The sequence below is a fragment of the Budorcas taxicolor genome, chromosome 3 (genome assembly GCF_023091745.1).
Source record: "Budorcas taxicolor isolate Tak-1 chromosome 3, Takin1.1, whole genome shotgun sequence".
Lineage (NCBI taxonomy): Eukaryota > Metazoa > Chordata > Mammalia > Artiodactyla > Bovidae > Budorcas > Budorcas taxicolor.
Window position 1 is genome coordinate 43,170,271 of NC_068912.1, and position 22,416 is coordinate 43,192,686.

At 42.3% G+C, this 22,416-nt stretch overlaps 1 protein-coding gene across 1 annotated transcript in view; it reads right to left on the bottom strand.

The window, feature by feature from the left end:
• The window catches only part of CDC14A (cell division cycle 14A), a 165,321-nt gene that overhangs the window by 44,587 nt on the left and 98,318 nt on the right, over nt 1-22,416 (bottom strand). The window contains exons 9-10 of the mRNA XM_052637186.1: nt 11,796-11,883; nt 2,040-2,270 (exon numbers count right to left, since the gene is read on the bottom strand). Coding sequence (XP_052493146.1) covers nt 2,040-2,270; nt 11,796-11,883 — 319 coding nt within the window. The remainder of the gene's footprint in view (nt 1-2,039; nt 2,271-11,795; nt 11,884-22,416) is intronic.

Below are 22,416 nucleotides of genomic sequence, written 5' to 3' on the forward strand. Positions count from 1 at the left end.
CCTGCAGTGCACGAGAACTGGGTTCGATTCCTGGGTCGGGAAGATCCCCTGGAGAAGGAAATGGCAACCCACTCCAGTATTCTTGCCTAGAGAATCCCTTGGACAGAGGAGCCTGACAGGCTACAGTCCACGGGATCGCAAGAGTCGGACACGACTTAGCGACTAAACCACCAAGACATGACAGGCAGAGAAACTACATACCTTGGCAACCAAAAAACTAACTGATTAAGAAATAAGGACAAATTAATCCCATTAAGAAATACTGCTTTTTATGACACAAAAGCTTTGAAAGAGACCATGTGAATAGCTCCTACTAAACGTCAGCAACTGCCATATTCTCATTAGCTTTCGAGTTCCACCGACACTTGACTTTCAGTGGTCTCCTGGTATCCGCGAGGGGCTGGTTCTGGAATTCCTGTGGATTCTAAAATGTGCGGATCCTCAAGTCCCTTCCAGTCACATTGGCGGATGCGCACCCTGCGCATACTAAAAGCTGGCCAACGGCATGAGAAATGCAGGCTTTTCCTCGGGCCTAGGCAATCTTTAACAAAATGAGACAGAGGCAAAGCCAGGCGCACAGGGATCACACGGGGGAAAGCCAGAGCACCGCCACCCCGCCGTGACCTGGGCAGAACAACATCCACCCTCCCACTCCCCCACCACCCGGGAGACAGAAGTCCAGCCGGTCGGGGGCCCCATCCTGCTGAGAAACGCGGAGGCGAGTAAGGGGTTTCTGTTCTCATGGACAAAGCCTGACCCAACCGAGGAGCCCGCAGCTGAGCCAGGGGCCACATGCAGCTGTTTCCATCACCCAGCCTCTCCCAAAATGCGGCTTTCAGTTGATGCTCACATTTTCAGCAAGTACCTCCACCTACTCAATTCTTAAACATAGAAACAAGGGCCTACAAAACAGTATTTTAATTTCTGTCAGAACCAAGGCCATGCTCGTCTGAGTAAGTCAGTTACAGCAGCACTAGGCACAGGAAAAGAACAGGACAATCCCCAGCACCTACTAGACAATTTGCATAAAACGCCCCAGAAACAGGGTTCTCAGACGAAACCCCGGAGAACAGCACCACCCAGCGGCAGCACGAAAAGCCGCATGTGAGCAACGAGAGGCTCCGCCTGTGATGGCCGAAGCAGTTTCTCCTTGCTGAAACCAAAGACCCCAGTAAAATACCTTCCACCGTGCTGGAAAATCTACAATGCGAGCCTTCTCAAAGCCCAACAACTAGGCTTCAAGAAGGTTATTTCGTACTTTCTGAGTAGCTGACACATGGTTGCCAGGTAAAATACAGAATATATGTTTGGTGCGATATTTGAGACAGGCTAAAAAAAAAAAGTACTCGCTGTTTTAAATTCAAACTTAACTGGGCATCTTGTATTTTTATTTGCAAATCTGGCGACTCCTGTCCCACAGTACCCTCTCCTGGAGGCCAGAGATGCATTTACACAAGTCTTTCAGTCATTCAGAGGCAGTAACACACCTGTGGCAAGGAAGCTAGCGATGAGCCAGGTACACTACCGCTCCCTAGCAACGGGCAGGGAAGACATTCGGTTCCATGATGCTGAAGACTAATGCGGGGAGGGATGCTGTGTGCTTAGTCGCTCAGTCATATCTGACTCTGCAACCCCATGTACTGTAGGCCGCCAGGCTCCTCTGTCCATGGAGTTTCTCCAGGCAAGAATACTGGAGTGGGTTGCCATGCCCTCCTCCAGGGGATCTTCCCAATCCAGGGATTGAACCCAGGTGTTTGGCATTGCAGGCGGATTCTTTACCATCTTGAGCCACCAGGGAAGCCCAAGAATACTGGAGTGGGTACCCTATCCCTTCCCCAGGGGTTCTTCCCAACCCAGGAATCGAACTGGGGTCTCCTGTTACCAGCTAAGCTGGGGTGGGTGCGGGGAGGAGGGGGTGGTCCAGGGTTCTGAAACCAAACCCATTTGTTTCCTAAGAAGCTAACTGGTTTTGTTCCGCCTGTTGTGCTGCCTTTGGTCTCATCCCCTTCCAGTGCCCACCAAGGCCTCCTTGCTCGCACCTTTGCAGTGGACGGCGATCGCCCCCTCGGTGTTCTCGCAGATATTCAGGAACCTCCGCACGATGTTGTCGCTGGGAGTGCTGCCATCGATGAAGAAGAGGTCATAGTGCTCGAAGCCCGCATCTGTGAAGCGTTTCGCCTCATAGATCTTTTTGTTCAGCCTCACGACCGCCGTCACGTTATGCTTTTTGAAATAAGGAAAGTAGGCTTCGGGGGCGTGAAGAGGATAACCTAAACGGAAGCAGGAGGTGTAAGCAAAAGGCACGTATGTTGCCTCATGTAACCCAGGAACACGAAAACCCTTCAAGATAGAGATCAGTCTCAACAGAGCTTAGGAAGAAAGTGCATTTCAGGAGCGGCTGAGGTAGAAGCACCTTCCTAAAAACAGCCAGCTGAATAACTGGAGAAAAACACCATCGGAGGGAAAGAAGAAAAAAAAAAAATCTGAGTATTGTAAAGAAACTCTTGAACAGTTCAAAACCTCAACCTCTTAGGATTCAAATCCCAGGAGCACCCGCCCTCCAAGCCAAAAACAAAGGCATTCATGAGGCCCTCAGGGTGCACACTAGGCCTGGGAGGACTCCGTGTTTTTTCTTCCTCTTGACAAATACTTTTGAGCTACAGTTAAAGCCTTTTTGCCAGATGTATAGTTTTAATCTACAGTGCATTCCCCCACTGAAGAGTATACTAAACACCTACTATGTCCAAGTCACAAGTGCAAGTTCTTTTAATCCTCAGAGCAACCTATTAAGATAAAAATAGTAAACCCCATGTAACAGTTAACTAAAAGAGGTTGACTAATCAGTTTAGGAGATATTTTCTTTTTTGAGGCGAACAGGTGGTCAGCCTCCAAACGCCTTATGTTGTGAGTGGGTCCAGCACCATGTGACTATTGCTGGGAGCTGGGTTACAGATGCATGACCTGTGCCTGCATGCTAAGTCACTCTAGCCATGTCCTACTCTTTGTGACCCCATGGACTGCAGCCCACCAGGCTCCTGTGTCCATGGGATTCTCCAGGCAAGAATGCTGGAGTGGGTTGCCATGCCTCCTCCAGGGGATTTTCCCAACCCTGGGATGGAACCATTGTCTCTTACAACTCCTTCATTGGCAGGTGGATTCTTTACAACTAGTGCCACCTGGGAAGCTGTACGTATGACCTACGCTTGGCCAGTCACGACGGTGACCACTGGGGGCTCCGACCATTGCAAGCCTTATCTAGCGGCCCCAGGGCGTAAAGGGACTCATTTCTCAGCACACTGATTACCACGGCTGTAACCCATTCAGGGCACACCAAGTGAGCTGACCTCACTCAGGACTCATTCACCACTCAGGACTCCAAGCGTGGTGGGCAGCAGCAGCCAGCAAGGTGACCCAGCATTTTCTGCACTGTGTCCTTGGTTGTTTTTCCTGCTGTCTCGAACCTCGAATATGCTGGTTGTTTCCTATTTTCTCTTAATTGCAAGCCAACAAGAGGCTTGGGTGTACATGTAACATTTCCCAAACTACCTTTCCCACTGGTTTTCTGTCAGTTTGAAAAATGGGAGGCACTAAAATACAGCCGGAACAACTGGAGGCCAGAGGAAGAAGAGACACCTGTTTTCCTGCCAGCATGGCTTCTGCAGAAGAGAGGAAGCCCCAGCTTAGTTTGGCACTCCCAGCACCAGCCGAGCCTAACAGTCCCCACTCCTCAGGCCCCAAGTGCCAGTACCAGCCCTTCAGAGCTCCCAGGTTGCTGGTCTCACATTTTCCTTTCTGTTCCCTTAACCCTGGCCTTAAAGGCAATAACTATTTCTTCCTTAATATGCTGGGGTGTTTTTTTTTCAGAGTTGCCCTTTTACTTTTTAACTTTCTTTCTAGCAAATTCCTTGGGGTTCCCTGGTGGCTCGGAAGGTAAAGAATCTATCTGCAAAGCTGGAGACCCGAGTTTCATCCCTAGATTGGGAAGATCCCCTGGAAGTTTCTGTTCAGTCATGTCCGACTCTTTGCAATCCCAGGGACTGCAGCACGCCAGGCCTCCCTGTCCTTCATCATCTCCTGGAGCCTGCTCAAACTCATGTCCACTGAGTCAGTGATGCCATCCAGCCATCTCGTCCTCTGTCGTCCCCTTCTCCTCCTGCCCTCAATCTCTCCCAGCATCAGAGTCTTTTCTAATGAGGCAGCTGGTCCCATCTGGTAGCCAAAGTACTGGAGTTTCAGCTTCACCATCAGTCCTTCCAATGAATATTCAGGATTGATTTCCTTTAGGACTGACTGATTTGATCTCCTTGCAGTCCAAGGGACTCTCAAGAGTCTTCTCCAACACCACAGTTCAAAAGCATCATTCTTCAGTGCTCAGCCTTCTTTATGGTACAACTCTCACATCCATACGTGACCACTGGGAAAACCATGAGTTTGACTATTGGGACCTTTGTCAGCAAAGCAATGTCTCTGTTTTTTAGTTTGCTGTCTAGGTTTGTCATAGCTTTTCTTCCAAGGAGGAAACATCTTTTAATTTCATCTCACCATCTGCAGTGATTTTGGAGTCCAAGAAAATAAAGTCTGTCACTGTTCCCATTGCTTCCCCATCTATTTGCCATGAAGTAATGAGAATGGATGCCATGATTTTCGTTTTTTTAATGTTGAGATTCCAGCCAGCTTTTTCACTCTCCTCCTTCACCTTCATCAAGAGGCTCTTTAGTTCCTCTTCACTTTTTGCCATAAAGGGTGGTGTCATCTGCATATCTGCGGTTATTGATATTTCTCCCTGCAGTCTTGATTCCAGCTTGTGCTTCATCCAGCCCAGAATTTCACAGGATGTACTCTGCATATAAGTTAAATAAGCAGGGTGACAATATATAGCCTTGATGTACTTCCTTCCCAATTTAGAACCAGTTCATTGTTCCATGTTCACTTCTAATTGTTGCTTCTTGACCTGCATACAGATTTCTCAGGAGACAGGTAAGGTGGTCTTCTTTAAGAATTTTCCACAACTTTTTGTGATCCACACAGTCAAAAGCTTTAGCGTAGTCAATGAAGCAGAAATAGAAGTTTTTCTGGAATTCTCTTGCTTTTTCTATGATCCAATGCATGTTGGCAATTTAATTTCTGGTTCCTCTGCCTTTTCTAAATCCAGCTTGAACATCTGAAAGCTCTTGGTTCACATACTGTTGAAGCCCAGGCTTGGAGAATTTTGAGCATTACTTTGCTAGCCTGTGAAATGAGTGCAATCGTGTGGTAGTTGCCCCTGGAAGAGGAAATGGCAGCCCACTTCAGTATATTTGCCTGGAGAATTCCCTGGACTGAGGAGCCTGGAGGGCTATAGTCCATGTGATTGCAAAGAGTTGGACACAACTGAGCAACTAACACTTTCAGTTTCTAGCAAATACCTTCTATTGGATCCCTTTCTTCTATTTGAAATAAAGTGGTTTCCAGTCCTGCCTGGATCCTGCAGAGATATGATCTTCCTTAGAGCCTGCTCATTTCCTAAATTTCATTTTCCAGCCTTCCATTGGAGGCTATGAGCTCCCCAGCATAATTCCAATGTGCCTTTTTGGTTTAATTTACCAGAGTTCTGCTTCCTGCAATCAAGAGCCCTAACTGGTACACTTGGCCAAGGTCGCACAAGGGATAGAGGCAGAACTGGCAGATGGGCCTAACACAGCCCAAATACATGATTTTAACAAACCATGCTACTTTGGCGCAAACAAGTAATGCAGAGTTTATTTAAAATCTTCTGTGTAGAAACAGTGACTTATACACATTTAGCAAAAACAGATGCTTTTCAACTTAGGAAAAAAAAACAGATCTGTTTCCCTAGTTGGTTTGTGTGCTCAAATCATTTCCCAGCCTAAAGGGAGAAATAACAAGAGCTCTTCTATTGTGTAAGGAATGGGAAGGAGAGGGTTCATGAATTCATGGCATGGGAACCTTCCCATGGTATGATGGGCTGACAAGGGCTTCTGACCCTGGCTTCCTAGCACACTTGGCACCTCCATAATAGCACCTGTCATGAAGTGTGCTAATGGTTCTTTGGTACTGTCCCTCCCCTCCTCTGCAGAAGGCACTGGCACCCCACTCCAGTACTCTTGCCTAGAAACTCCCATGGACAGAGGAGCCTGGTAGGCTGCAGTCCATAGGGTCGCTAAGAGTCGGACACGACTGACCAACTTCACTTTCACTTTTCACTTTCATGCATTGGAGAAGGAAATGGAAACCCACTCCAGTGTTCTCGCCTGGAGAATCCCAGGGATGGAGGAGCCTGGTGGGCTGCCGTCTATGGGGTCACACAGAGTCGGACGCGACTGAAGTGACTTAGCAGCAGCAGCAGCTCCCCTCCTCCACCAAAGCTGTGAGAGCTTCTCTTTTCATATATGAATTTCCATCATAAATAAACAGCATTACAGATAATATACCTAAATCTACTATCAATAGAAACTATGTATATCTTTTGAGAGAAGAACACTGAACAGGTATCCAGATTTGGCAATAGGGCATTGAAAAAAGTAACAATAATGGTAATAATCATTATTACCTAACATATATTGAGCACTTCTATATGCCAGTCCCTAAGCTAAGTGTTTCATGTACATCATCTCAATAAACCTTACTCAGTTACCAATGCCTGGGAAAGTTAACTGACTCATGCCCACACTGCTGGGAAGAGACGCAGGCAGCGTTTGAACACTAGCAGTCAGATTCCCAAATGAAAGCTCTCCGTTTACCTTCGATAACAGGAATAAATGGGCTTCCCTGACAGCTCAGCAGTAAAGAATCTGCCTGCCATGGCAGGAGCTTTTGGGTTTGCTCCCTGGGTCGGGAAGATCCCCTTGAGAAGAAAATGGCAACCCACTCCAGTATTCTTGCCTGGGAAATCCCATGGACAGAAGAGTCTGGTGGGCTATGGCCCATGGGGTCACAAGAGTCAGACACAACTTAGTGACAGAACAACAGTCAGATTCCAGGGCCTGTGCTGAGGCTGATTTCAGGCAAAACCCAACTCCATTCTATGTTAGAGAAAGGGACGTTATATGAACATGAAGGGCTGCACTTACTACAGTCGGTGAGCATGTATCTTAAAAATCCTCAAAAAGTGTTTCAAACAAGTTATAACCAACAATGGCAATATCCTATGACTTCTAAACAACTGTTTGTGGGTGTTTTAACTGTGTTCAGATGCTTCTGATAGGGGACTGGCTTTAGCAATGTGGAGTGTGAGCTGATGGACCATTCAAACAAACCTTCCTTCATCTGGCCGCTAGATGGAGCCCTGGCATCATAAAGCTCAAGCACAGCCCTGGCGCTGACCAAGATTTTCAGAAAGAGGGATTGTAAAAATGCATCTCTTTCCAGCCCCTCATTTTAAAGTTAGGAAACTTCAGAACAGTGAGGTCAAATGACCAATCTACCCATTCTTTATTAAAAGCTAAAACGGCAATATAGGCAGGCAAATTGGAAAGCAATAAAATATGTTTATTAGGTTCTCTAATGATAACACTATAATCAGAGTATCTGCTCTCTAATGACAACTGTTAATGTGCCCAACACTGCGCAAGACACTTCCTAAACAGTCTCTGTTGTGTGTGTGTTCAGTTGCTCAGTCATGCCCGACTCTCTGTGACCCCATGGACTGTGGCTCACCAGGCTCCTCTGTCCAGGGGATTTCCCAGGCAAGAATGTTGGAGTAGCTTGCCATTTCCTCCTCCAGGGGATCTTTCCCTCTCAGGGATCCAACCCACATCTCTTGTGTCTCCTGCACCAGCAGGCAGATTTTTTTTACCACTGAGGATATCTGTAATCCTCACCAAATGCCTACAGAGTATATCCCACTTTCCCCCTTTTGATACTAAGAGAAGTTGAGGAACTGGTATAAGTTAACACAGCCAGTTAACTGATGCAATGGACATGAACTTGGGCAAACTTTGCGAGATGGTGAAGGACAGAGAGGCCTGGCGAGCTGCTGGGGTCACAGAGTCGGATATAACCAAGCGACTGAACGAGAACAACCATACAGCCAGTTGGGGGCAGAGCCAGGCTTCAACCAGCTCAGGCTCTACACCTTGAGCTTCTCTCCCTAAATGAGCCAGCTGACCCTTCAAATTGTTGGGATTCTCTGTTCCAAGCTGTCTTTCTCTGTGCTTTTGACTTTCTTTTTAAGGTGGAAATGAGAAGGACATTGCCACCTGAGAATTTGGGGGATTTTTTTTGCGAGAATTTGGGGGATTTTTTTTGCAAAAATTTGAAATCGAATTTGTCCTACTGCTCTATTAGTCAAGTTTATTAACCGAAAAGGGGGTAGGGTTCCCCCCTTCCAACTCGTCAAAAAAACGTGAACAAAGATGGCCAAAAGGAATTCCTAGTTAGTCTCTGCTGACACAACACACACTTAAGGCTGTCATAATGCTTTCTGCCAGATCCCAAGATTTTAGGGCTTCCTTTTACTACATCCTAGCAACAGTTATTTGAGTGTTAATTTCTTAAAAGTATACCTTTTCTAAGTGAAGTCGTTCAGTCGTGTCCAACTCTTTGTGACCCCATGGACTGTAGCCTACCAGGCTCCTCCATCCATGGGATTCTCCAGGCAAGAGTACTGGAGTGGGTTGCCATTTCCTTCTCCAGGGGACCTTCCCGACCCAGGGATCGAACCCAGGTCTCCCGCATTGTAGGCAGATGCGTTACTGTCTGAGCCGTACCTTTTCTACTAACAAACCCCCTAAAATGACTTTCAGCCTCCCCAGGAAACACAGGGTTTCTCAACTCAAAAAAGAAAAAAAGAATGTGCCAGGATTTCACTGCAACTGGATTAAGTTTACTAATTACATCAAAAAATATTTTAAGTTCAAAAAGGACTCTTTACCTTAAATTAAAACACTTTGCAAAAAATATAATGACACTGTCAGTGACTATCAGATTTTAAAATGGGGATTCTGGTAAAATATCAATATTCTAACAATTACAGCCTTAAATGAAATTGCTCTAGACATAAAAACTGAGAAGTATTACATAAGCAGCACTTTCAGATCTTTTTTTTTTTCCCCTCAATGTGAGAGGGCACAATATACGTATTCAGAAAAGAAAAGATGTATATAGAGTGATGAGTTAATGGTGGTTATTTTTAGATAATATAACTACACGTGACTTTTTATCTAGATAGCTTAAAGTTTCTATAGTGAACATGTTTTTCCTCTGAAGTAAAATAAAGAACACAGAATTTGGAATCAGTGACCTATGTTTGAATTCACACAATGCTACTTTCCAGCTCTGCCAACCTGGGCAAGTTAGGTTACCAAGCCTCCATCTTCTCATCCACGAAATAGCTACCACCTGCTCCAGGGAATGGTTCTGATTATTAAATAGATGAAGTGTGCACAAAAGGCTTAGCACCACTCCTGGCACATAAGCTAATGGTAGCTAATAATTTAAGATTTTTGACAACTAAGAACTGACACATAAAGTATTCATGTCCTTTTACCTTGTGATTCTTCTTCTGAGAATATAGAAAAGAAACTGGGGCTGCAAAAAAGATATATGGACAAGTATGCCACCCACTACAGTTTTTAAAAAGTGAAAAACTGTGAATAACCCAGATCTCATTCAAAAATTAATCAAGTAATTATCAAAACTATGGTATAGTCATTGAATGCATTCATGGAAAATTATAATGAAGATCTACATTTATCATGAAGATTTATCATTATCTATATTTATAATGAAGATCTCCTTGCCATAGAAAGGAGTCTGTGATACGTTAAGTGAAAAAAAGTTGCTATAAGACATCAATCATGTTATAACTCCATGCTGATAAAAAAAAAAGAAATATTTTTGTAAGTCTGTGTGTGTGTGTGTGTGTGTGTGTGTGTGTGTGTGTGTGTGTGTGTATTCTTTAGGGAAAAAAAATGTATGCCAAAAACAAAAAAAAAACAGATAAACAGAAAATTAAAATCCTCAATAATCCCACCACCAACTAGTAAAAGTAGAAAACATAGTTACAATTATAGATCACTGTTTATGCTGCTAATATTAGTTCATCTGCATTTTCTTCTTTTTCAAAAGTGATAATCAGGCATTACCTCTATAAAAATATTTTAAATGGTTTTTAAAAATTATACTCCTCAGCTTCTCTTTAAGGAAATTTCATTTAAAAATGAAATCCTAAATGGTAAAATTGTTTCAGCTTCATGCAAAAACAAACTCACTACAGAAACCATATGCCTACTAAAGTTTTCTGGGTCTGAGTTGGGTCATTTTGCACAAAAGGGAGAGTTAATCAATCCTGTCTTGAAGACCAACTCTGGAAAAGCAGTTCCCTCAGGCACTTAAGTTATTCCTAACAATCCAACAGAATAGAGGTTAATCAGTCAATATCTGGAGTGAAAAAGACTCATGAGCAAATTTGTGAATAAGATCTAACTCTGGCTTCAGTACAGTGACCACCTGTTTGTCAGGAGGATTACCCATCCCCAGAGGAAAACCATAATTCAAGCAGAGTTCCCTGGGAGACAGATGATAGGTATGAAATGATAGGCACATGTGTGGAAACACAAACAAATGATCAAATCCAAATGCATGAATAACCATATGCAATGAAACTAGATTTTGGAATAAATAGTTATGAAGATGATAATTTAAAGAAGAATAAATCTAGAATAGGGGTTTTAAATTATGTTTCTTTGGAGGACTAGAGTTCCAACTGTAAGACCAGATAGGGGGCAGGAAAAAGATGACTTATTATGTTCATGGGTGATATTTTTAAATTTTATGTATTTCTCCCATAAATTATTCTTAAACCTTTGGTGCCTATCATTATTTGTGTTCTAGGCAATGTGAGGTAAAAAAAAAAAAAAAAAGTAAAATAACATATGCTCATGAGGAAACTCACATAGCCAACCATATTTCATTCAAAAGGCTTATTTTTATTAAATTTATTTATTTTTAATTGAAGAATAATTGCTTTACAGTATTATGTTGGTTTCTGCCAAACATCAACATGAATCAGCCATAGGTATACCTATGTCCCTTCCCTCCAGAGGCTTATTTTTAGTCTTTTTTTTTTCCCTGAATATGTATGCCTCTGGCTATACAAAGACTGCAAGTAAGTAGTTTAACTTTTGTCAGCTGGAAGATTGTTCCTAGTTGTCACGATGGAACTGAACAGATCAGTGTGGTAACAGGGTTTAGAAGCTATACTCTGGGCTGAAGTACCACCAGTTCTGCATATTACTCTGTGAACTTGGGCAAATTCCCTGCTCATAAGCCTCGGTTTCCTCCTCTATGAAATGGAGATAGTGCCTATACCACATAGAATTGTGTGTGCACTAAATGAGATGATGCTGTGATTAGCTGGTAACTAGCACACAGTAAGTACTTTCTAAATGACACCTATCATCACCATCATCACATTATTAATTGTGTTGTTCCCAAAAGAATACTGTGATGTGCAACATGCCTCTACCACCAAATAAATCTGAGATCAGCTGATAGAATTCATCAACCTGCTTATTGTTGTGATCAGCTGGTTTCTCAGATTCTTTAATAATTGGGTCAAGGTAAAGTGAACACACTATTAACAGCAACCTACAAATTTGCTAGTTTTAAACAGTGATTATAGTTCTACTTACTAAACTCTAAATTTAACATACTAATTACTACTGTTTGATTTTTTAATTAATAAATATTCTTTGGAGAATATTACCAAAAGAAAGCATTTTCTTAGGAAATCAAGAAATGAAAGAAGATGAACTAAAACAAATTTTTGGAGGGTAAAGTAAAGAAAAACCTACCATTTTCAATTTTGCTTTTGGGATGTGGTCCACTAAATGCTAAAAATTTTCCTGGAACAATCCAGTTGAAGTCACCATTTTCAACTCGCTGGGAGGATTTTGTGAGAAAAGAGAAGAAAAATATTTTATAATCCTTATACAATTTAGAAAACCCTTACAAATAAAACTGCTTTTCACTCTATTAGTACTAGACTAACTGGACATATATGAAGACAAAATAATACAGCTTAAAAAAAAAATCTGATTCTCAAAATGTTTATGCATTTTTATCTAGAAAAGTTTAGAAAACTTTATTTAAAGTGGAGATACTTTGCTGAAAATAATTTTGTCTCTTGGCTACTCTGCAATGAAAATGAAATGAAAACAAACATTGTTTGTCCTGGCAAGAAATAAAGGCAAAACACAGAAGACATAAAATACAAGCACTTTCCATGAATATGGTAAACATCCTTTAAACAATGAAAAAAAAAACCTGAAAGTATCTGAGTCATGAGGAACACATCTCCATTTTTTGTTTGTTTTTGTAGGTTGCTATATTTTGTCAGTGCTGATCTTTACACTGGGAAACAGAAGTCAGGAATGAGAGACAGGCTCATCAAACCCTCATGGTATACCACAAACTGGAGACAGCCAGGGTCTACTGCAGGGGCTACAAACCCAAAAGTCATAAGGGTCTGGCAAGAGACATCAGCTCAGTTCAGTCGCTCAGTCACATCTGACTCTTTGCAACCCCATGGACTGCAGCACCCCAGGCTTCCCTGTCCATCACCAACTCCCAGAGCTTACTCAAACTCATGTCCATAGAGTCAGTGATGCCATCCAACCATCTCATCCTCTGTTATCCCCTTCTCCTCCTGCCTTCAATCTTTCCCAGCATCAGGGTCTTTGCCAGTGAGTCAGTTCTTCCCATCAGGTGGCCAAAGTACTAGAGCTTCAGCTTCAGTATCAGTCCTTCCAATGAATATTCAGGACTGATTTCCTTTAGGATTGACAGTTTTGACCTCCTTGCAGTCCAAAGGATTCTCAAGAGTCTTCTCCAACACCATAGTTCAAAAGTATCAATTCTTCAGCACTCAGAGTTCTTTATGATCCAACCAATTCTCACATCCATACATAACTACTGGAAAAACCATAGCTTTGACTAGACGGACCTTTGTAAGCAAAGTAACGTCTCTGCTTTTAATACGCTGTCTAGGATTATCACAGCTTTTCCTCCAAGGAACAAGCATCTTTTAATTTCATGGCCGCAATCACCATCTGTAGTGATTTTGGAGCCCGAGGCAGTGGCTTGCTGCAGGGTCAGGAACATGAAATAAATAGATGGGGAAACAGTAGAAACAGTGTCAGACTTTATTTTTTGGGCTCCAAAATCACTGCAGATGGTGACTGCAGCCATGAAATTAAAAGACGCTTACTCCTTGGAAGAAAAGTTATGACCAACCTAGACAGCATATTCAAAAGCAGAGACATTACTTTGCCGACTAAGGTCCGTCTAGTCAAGGTTATGGTTTTTCCTGTGGTCATGTATGGATGTGAGAGTTGGACTGTGAAGAAGGCTGAGTGCCGAAGAATTGACGCGTTTGAACTGTGGTGTTGGAGAAGACTCTTGAGAGTCCCTTGGACTGCAAGGAGATCCAACCAGTCCATTCTGAAGGAGATCAACCCTGGGATTTCTTTGGAAGGAATGATGCTAAAGCTGAAGCTCCAGTACTTTGGCCACCTCATGCAAAGAGTTGACTCATTGGAAAAGACTGATGCTGGGAGGGATTGGGGGCAGGAGAAGGGGATGACCCAGGATGAGATGGCTGGATGGCATCATGGACTCGATGGACGTGAGTCTGAGTGAACTCCGGGAGTTGGTGATGGACAGGGAGGCCTGGCGTGCTGCGATTCATGGGGTCGCAAAGAGTCAGACACGACTGAGCGACTGAACTGAACTGAACTGTGCACAAGTCCTTTTGAAGGAGGATGCCATCACCTTCATTACCCCTACCATAGTTTGGCCTCAGGCCAAACAACAGAAAGGGAACACAGCCCTGCCCATCAACAGAAAATTGGATTAAAGATTTACTGAGCATGGCCCCACTCATCAGAATAAGACCCAATTTCCCTCACAGTCAGTCTCTCCAATCAGAGAGTTTCCATAAGCCTCTTATCCTTATCCATTGAGAGAAGACAGAATGAAACCACAATCACAGAAAACTAACCAAACTGATCACATGGACCACAGCCTTGTCTAACTTAATGAAACTATGAGCCATGCCGTGTAGGGCCACCTAAGGCGGACAGATCATGGTGGCGAGTTCTGACCAAACGTGGTCCACTGGAGAAGGGAATGGCAAACCACTTCAGCATTCTTGTCTTGAGAACCCCATGAACAGTATGAAAAGGCAAGAAACATATAAATAGAGGCAAATGCTCCTCAGTCCTAGCCAACTGACCACAGCAAAGTTGATTGAATATGACCGATCTTCCAACTGGATGTTCATGTAAAATCTTTCTATATTTGAAGCATTTTAAATTAAGTTTTTAAATACTAGTAAACCAAATAAAACACATTAGTGGACTGACTTTAATCAACAGCTCTCAGTCTCTGCTCTACACACTCTAGGACCCTCAGGAAACACCTGAACACCAGGCAAGGGGTCGAGCATCCTCCCACTCCTCCTTTATCTCCTTCACTTTCTTCCCTTCCTGGTGTGCCTCTGAACCCATGGAACACCGGGGCAGGACTGAGGGCACCCAAACTTTGCATGCTACTGGGACACAGTTGTGCAGTGCATCACAAAACATACATATCTCTTCCTCCCGCAAGCATTATTTAGCCCACCCCCAGCCCCTACTCCCACCCCACCACCAGGTGCAGCCTCCAGTCTCCAAGCCTCCACCCTCTACAGCACTGCATAGGTACCTCCGCAGGCAGGGAAGGCAGGCAGTTCTCTCTGCCGGGCCAAGGTAATCCACATAAAAGGCTCCGTCCTCCACTACTCGGCACAGACCTCAGTGTGGGGATCTGTGGCAAATACAGTCTGCTCTCTGCTGTAAGAGCTCATGTGTGCACGTGCATGCTCAGGTGCCCAGCTGTGTCTGACTCTTTATGATCCCATGGACTGCAGCCCGCCAGGCTCTTCTGTCCATGGAATTTTCCAGGCAAGAATACTAGAGTGAGTTGCCATTTCCGCCTCCAGGGGATCTTCCCAGGGACTGAACCCACCTTTCCTGCCTCTCCTGCATTGGCAGGCGGATTCTTCACCACTCAGCCATTTAGAGTAATGCCACCAAAGAAATCTGGAGCCTCTACTTTAATTACTTATACTGCCGATTGGATTTGATTTTCACAAAAACCATAACTTAGCTGTACAATTTTCATGTTTAAAATGCAGATGGTTCTTTCCAGATATAAAAAGTTATAAATGAAACTTTACATGACACCTTGTAAATGTCTGAATTGCATTAATCTAATCATGATAAACATAAAATCTCTTTAATGTCCTAAATAAAATCTTAGAGATGCTATGAGAGTTCATCCTAAATTAAATGCCAAGCACTGCTATTTAGAACAATTTGAATAAAGAATCTAATATATAGCTGTTTATGATAATTAAACATATTCTTATTTAAATAAAGCAGTCAAATTAATGGCCCAATATCCCTCTCAAGTAATTGCTAAGCTTAAAACATTTTAAAAATTCAAAAATAAAGCTATGCCGTAATCACCAAAAGGCTAAAACCAACTATTTATGAACAGTAGAAGAAAACAGGTTTCTATGTTTACTATTCCTGTATCCTTGAACAGGAAGTGGGCCTACATAAATACATTGTGCTATGTCTGTTTATTCGGATTATAGACATCTGTTTGGTTAAACAGTAACCTTCTGTAATCAATTATATGGAGAGAGGCAATGGACTCACTCACAGAACCAAAAGAATATGTTTCCACGTCTGCCCACCCAAAAACATTAGACAAACGTTAGATAATACTGGGCTACATTTAGTAGCTTGGATAAGGTTAATGGTGTAAACAGTAAGATTTAGGTCTTAGATCCAAATCTAACAAAAAAAATTAATAAGAAAATTATAGCTTTTAACTGAGTAATACATTAAACTTACTGGTAAGTTTCCAAAATTAATATCCATGCCTTCTTTCGCAGTAGATTATACAAATGTCAGTATTTATCAATTATAAAATACTTATGATGACACAAACTGGTTTTTCTAATTAAATGTGTGTGCCTGTGCATACGAGTGTGCACATGTGCACACACATACACACATGCACTTCCAAGAAACCTAGATCAGACAGGAACTTAAGATACTTTCCAACATTACAACATTTTACAAACTAACACCTAGGCAAAGGTAAAGTGAGAGAATGATTTTACCTCTTCCAATCTAAAACCTACAACCTATGTAGAGAAACCGCAGATGTTCTTTACTGCAAGAAAACCCCAAAATGAAAATCTGAGTTCTTGAAACTGATACATTTATGTGTTAACATTCAAGTAACTCTGGGATACTTAAACTTACAAAAGACTCACCACATTTCTTTGGAATAGTTAACTCTCCTGGTGCATTTAATTTGCAAAAAAAAAAAAAAAGGAATCAATGTTTCTTACAAAGTAAAAGAAAAACAGCATTAAAACTGAAAAATTTCTTGAATAAGAATTAAATAAAATCTAATTTGATTTGAACACATGAATTTTTACAACTTCTAAGAAGGCATCCCTCTGTTGAGATGGTCACAGTCTCTGAAAAGAATATGGAAAAACATTTGGCCATTTTACCACTATAAAAACAGAGAGTAAAAGAGAAAAGATAGACCTTTGGGTTGACAATTACTGGACTGGTTTCCTTCATCAACAGATGTGTTTTCTAATACAATACAGATAAACAGTTTTTAAGCATGATTCAAAATTCATTAAAATATTTGTTAAGCCTTTATTATATATCAAGGACTATAATTTGGTGTCATATGTAAAATAAAAAATATTCCCTCTGTTCTCTTAAGGAGTATGAGACAAGTAACAAATAACATTAATAAGAATAACAGCAAACACATATACACAGGCTCTGCACTAGGCACTACAGGATTACATGCAACTTGTTTCCTTAGGGCAACCTTTAAGGTTGGTGTTATTACCATCTCCATTCTACCCATTGCTATAGACTGAATGTTTGTGCCTTCCCAAAATTCACATGTTGAAACCAAATCCCTGGTGGAATGGTATTAGGAAGTGGGACCTTCGGGAGATTAGGCCATGATGATGGAGCCCTTATGAATGGATTAGTGACCTTATAAGAGACCCCCAGAAAGCTCCCTCTGTGAGGACCAGGGAGGACACAGAAGAATCTGGCCATCTATGAACCAGGAGGAGGGCCATCTCCAGACAACAGTTCTGCTGGTGTCTTGATCTTGGATTTCCCAGCCTCCAGAACTGTGAAAATACGTGTCTATTGTTTAAGCCACACAGTCTACGATACTTTGTTACAGCAGCCTGAACTAAGACATTCATTAAAGAAAAAGTTGCCTTAAACTTTGATAAATGCTATCAACACATACATAAGAGGTTTCATGATGGCACAAAGATTATTTTAAAAATAAAGATAGAACTACAAGGTCTTTTTTTTTTTCTTCATTAAAACACCTTCTTATATATCTTTACTTTCTGAAACAATGAAATAGTGTTGACAATATAATTGTATTATACAAACACAAACATGCTGTCATGACCGGCACTTTGTGAGCTTAAAGCAAAGTAAATATTTGAGGTTTTTGGTTTAAATTAAGTTGCCTCACTATTTGGCTTTAAATAATAATCAAACTCTACACCATTACTTTAGATCCTCTTGACCTGCCTTGAACCAGAAATCATATGGCCTAGAGACCAGTAGCATTTCTGGTGGCCAAAGGAAGAGAAAGAACCTGCAAGGCAGCCCAAGACATGTCCAGAGATGGAAGGAAGAGAAAAGCGAGAGACAGAATTTTGAAGTTGAGGAAAGAAAGTGAGTTTCTAGAATTAGAGAGTGGCCACAGAGTAAATCAAGTAGGAAGAAGACCAAGTCAACCATTCGGTCTGGCTAACTCTTGCATCAAGCAAGAACAGTTTCAGTTGAATCTTAAGGGTCAAGGCAAAACCCATTATCAGTTGAATGAGTAAGTGACAACAAAGTCAAAATTGCTCTTTTTAGAAGTGGAGGTGAAAGGAAGGACAGAGACCAAACAATAGAGAGGAAGGGAAAAAATGGGGAATTTCTTTGACCTCAAGACACTTTACAGATTTAACCAACACAATCTTTGAAGCAGCAATGGGTACAGTGTTTTAGTAGATGTGAAAACACTGGGTCCAAGAAGACGAATCTTGCTTCCTTAAACTTGTGGTCTTTGGGGGTATAATCAACCCTACAGGACAGCTCCAGGGAAATGCTTCTAAAAGTTCTTTTAATAGTCACCCTGGGAGGCTCACCTCCCTAGTCCCTCCAAGTGTGAGGACATGCTCATATACCTGCATTCTGGAGCTTGCTTTGACAAGAATTCAAAACTACAGTGCCAGAAATTCAAGTTTGTTTTTTTTTCCCCCAGTTCTTTCATTCACAGACGACAAACCAAGCAGTGTTCAGTTCAGTTCAGTTCAGTTGCTCAGTCGTGTCTGACTCTTTGTAAACCCATTAATCACAGCACGCCAGGCCTCCCTGTCCATCACCAACTCCCGGAGTTCACCCAAACTCATGTGCATCGAGTCAGTGATGCCATCCAGCCATCTCATCCTCTGTCGTCCCCTTCTCCTCCTGCCCCCAATCCCTCCCAGCATCAGGGTCTTTTCCAATGAGTCAACTCTTCGCATGAGGTGGCCAAAGTATTAGAGTTTCAGCCTCAGCATTAGTCCTTTCAATGAACACCCAATAAAGGTCCGTCTAGTCAAGGCTATGGTTTTTCCAGTGGTCATGTATGGATGTGAGAGTTGGACTGTGAAGAAAGCTGAGCGCCGAAGCAACATTAGATTGCATTCTAATTTGCTATACAAATTCTAATCGAAAGCAAAGTCTTGAAACCTCATACGTCAGATGTTCAACAAATATTCCTGCCGTTGACCTGAGGTGACACATTGAGAGATAAGAGTCCTGACAAACTTTATTTTCAAGGTATATACAAAAGGGCAATACTGGGCATCTACCCCGCCCGATCATTTGACAATTTACTTATTAACTGCAATGAAGAATGACATAGTCAACCTGGGGACAGTCTCTGTTCATATATTAAACTAAACTGACATTACATGCTAGCCCTGGTGGAAGGTTACAGTATCTAGCAATCTGTGTTGCAAATAAGTGGTTTTTTAAAAAAAGAAAATAACAACTCACTCTTGCTTCATAGACTGGCTGGTAATGGAAAAAAAGAAATGTCATTTCAAGAAGTTGCCTATCGTAATCAATAAATTTTCTCCCTGGAGTGTCACTACAAAATCAGAATGGATTCTTAATTAATACGTCTTGCTCATTTGCCATCGAAAAGTTGTTAGTGTTAACAGATAATGTAAAATATCTTGAAATGTGTTATACTCCTGCTTTTAGAACTCATTCGCCCATTTACTTATTAGTTCTTTCACTTCATAAACATTTAATGACAGCCCACTATGAGTATTCTGTGCTACTGGGTTACTTATTGATACAAAAATGAGTGAGACACAGTTCTTGACTTCAAGTACCCAGAGTGCAGGGATGTCACAGAGCATCACACAAGGCTATGTGAGAAGAGCTACCACTGAGTTAAGAACAGCTTTGTTGTTTTTGTTGTTTTTCAGTTGCTAAGTCGTGTCCAACTCTTTGGGATTCCATGTACTACAGCAATGTCAGGCTCCTCTGTCCTCCACTATCTCCTGGCGTTTGCTCAAATTCACGTGCATTGAGTCAGTGATGTTATCTAACCATCTCATCCTCTGCCACCCCCTTTCTCCTCCTGCCCTCTATCCCTCCCAGCATCAGGGTCTTTTCCAATGAGTCAGCTCTTTGCATCAGGTGGCCGAAGTATTGGCGCATGAGCATCAGTCCTTCCAATGAATATTCAGGGTTAATTTCCTTCAGGATTGACTGGTTTGATCTCCTTGCCATCCAAGGCTTAAGACATGCAAATACATAAATACTCTGAGCAGGGGAGAAAAGGTCACAAAGAGGAGGAAGAGGAAACAAGAACATGTGTGAAGGAACAAAAGTATGAAGAAACACCGCCATCCAGGCAGCTATGCAGACTGGGTGTGAGGAGGAAGGCAAAAGGACAAACCCGGGAAGACGGCAAAGCCCATGTCCAGAGGGCTTTCTGTGCTGCACTCGGAGGTATGCATTTCCTCCACACTCTACCTGAGGGTAGAGCCCATGGAGGACTTAAAGCAGGGGAGTGATATAAGCAGACGTAATTTCTAAAACATGGTCTCTGAGAGTATGTGGAGACTTGATGGAAGACACCCAAGGACCAAGAAAATCCCAGCCAGTCCCAAGCATTCAGAATCGACTGACACTTTCTCACAGTTCCCAGATGGGCTCCATTGCAATGCAGCCAAGAAAATGTGAAATCACCTTCTAGAAGAGGCGATGATAGCAATAATGATGACTTATGAATTGCTGAATTGCTAGAGTCTCAGAAGCAAAACTTTCCACATTCAGCCTGTCGTACATCAGCGAGAAATGCTGCATAGACAACCTGAGAAACAAAGATGGAAGCGTGTGGGAAGGGTCAAACGTGATAACACCTGCAGAATGAGGCACAAGAATATACGGAATGTATGACGGCAGCTGATAAGAACAGTCTCTAAACCCACCCATGGAGAAACGAAATTCCAGGGCACCTTCTGAAAAAAAAATATTGGCCTAGCAAATATACTGAACAAACAGGAAGTACTTAATAAATGTCTGTTCAATAAATTAACTGAAAAAGCTACCAAATTGAGGCCATAAAGAGTGTGATACAGCTTCTTGGTTCTCATATAACAAACATTAACCTGCATACCTTATTTCTGTAGAACAAAGCCTCCCAATCAGTTTAACAGAATGGAGTTGCCTGGGCTGGGGCTGGGGCAGCCTGGGATCCCAGGCCAGTCGTCAAACGCTGCAAACTATGATCACACGGTGCTGATCAAATACACTCACATTTTCCACACGTGCCATGAAAAGAGAAAACAAAAGGAAGCCCTGTACTGTGACTCCACTCACATCGGCAGGAACCAGTCTGTCTGTCATCAGGCCTGCCGAAGCCGAACCCAGCTCCAACCACTTCCATCAAGTAACCCGTGGTAAAGAAATGCCCCAGGTTTGCCAGCACGTAAAAGCACCAGATCAAGTTAATAATTACTTGATATTCTGGGAAATATCCTCATATTGATAAAATTATTTCATAGAAAGCATTTTTCCTCAAAATAAAGGGATGACTTATGGAGGAAAAACATAATGGCAGAAAGGAAATAGCTCAAAGAAAGAAGTCAAGGCAATCTTTTAGCTTTTGAAGTAGGTTTTACATTAACGTGAAGCTCTAGCTGATCCCAAAAAGATATTTAAAGCAGCTCCTCAGAGTTGCGTAGCCAAATTCTAGATGCAGTCATAGATGTAAGGCAAACTGATGAGGCCACTCCAAATGCTGCCCTGGAAGCTCCATTTCTTTGCATTTCTCTCTCTATCCCCTCCCCACAACTAGAAATAGGGTGCTGCTCTGTGAGTCATCTGTGTATGCCCAACAAAGGGACATCATCAAATATGGCAAGCCTTCTCGTAAGTAGTGGAAAGTCCCATCTTGTTTAGGGGACAATCAAAATAAGAAACTAAAGATATAACTTAAATTCTCTTTGATGAATAACGACTGCTTAAGAGTAGCATCATTAGTGAGCAGTGGTATTTCAACAAGGTCTTACTCGGTAAGGGTAGTTCCCCAGAAAGGAACAGAGGTTGACTGAAGGCAGATTCTGTATGTGGGTGTTACTTCAGGGTCTTACAAACAGCATATTTTCCTATACTTTCAATAGTCACTAAGCTTTACTGCTAGAGAGGATACACGTCCTCATGTACCTGAAAGAAAGTGAAAGTGAAGTCGCTCAGTCGTGTCTGACTCTTTGCGATGCCATGGACAGTAGCCCACCAGGCTCCTTCGTTCATGGGATTCTCCAGGCAAGAACACTGGAGTGGGTTGCCATTTCCTTCTCCAGGGGATCTTCCCGACCCAGGGATTGAACCCAGGTCTCCTGCATTGCAGGCAGACATTTTAACCTCTGAGCCACCAGGGAAGCCCCTCAAGTACCTACAGATACATAATTTGAATACTCATACTCTTTCATCTTCACTGTTTTTCCCTAGAGTAAAAGGTCTATTTTAATTTTTCAAATAAACTTATTGATGGTTAGATTTCAAAGGAGTGACTGTTCTTAGTTCTCAAGTTCTCAGAGAATACCTTAAGAAACCTGTTGGAAAAGGGGACACTGATTCTCAGCAGAAGTTTTTGGGCCCTCATGTTGCAGTTACTTTTTCGATCCTCCCAGCATAGCTCCCAGAATATATCTATTTGATCAGTGCAAATATGATCAAAAATATAGTTCCACAACAGCTTGGCAAAGGACCTAAAGAGACCATATTTTAGAAAATACTT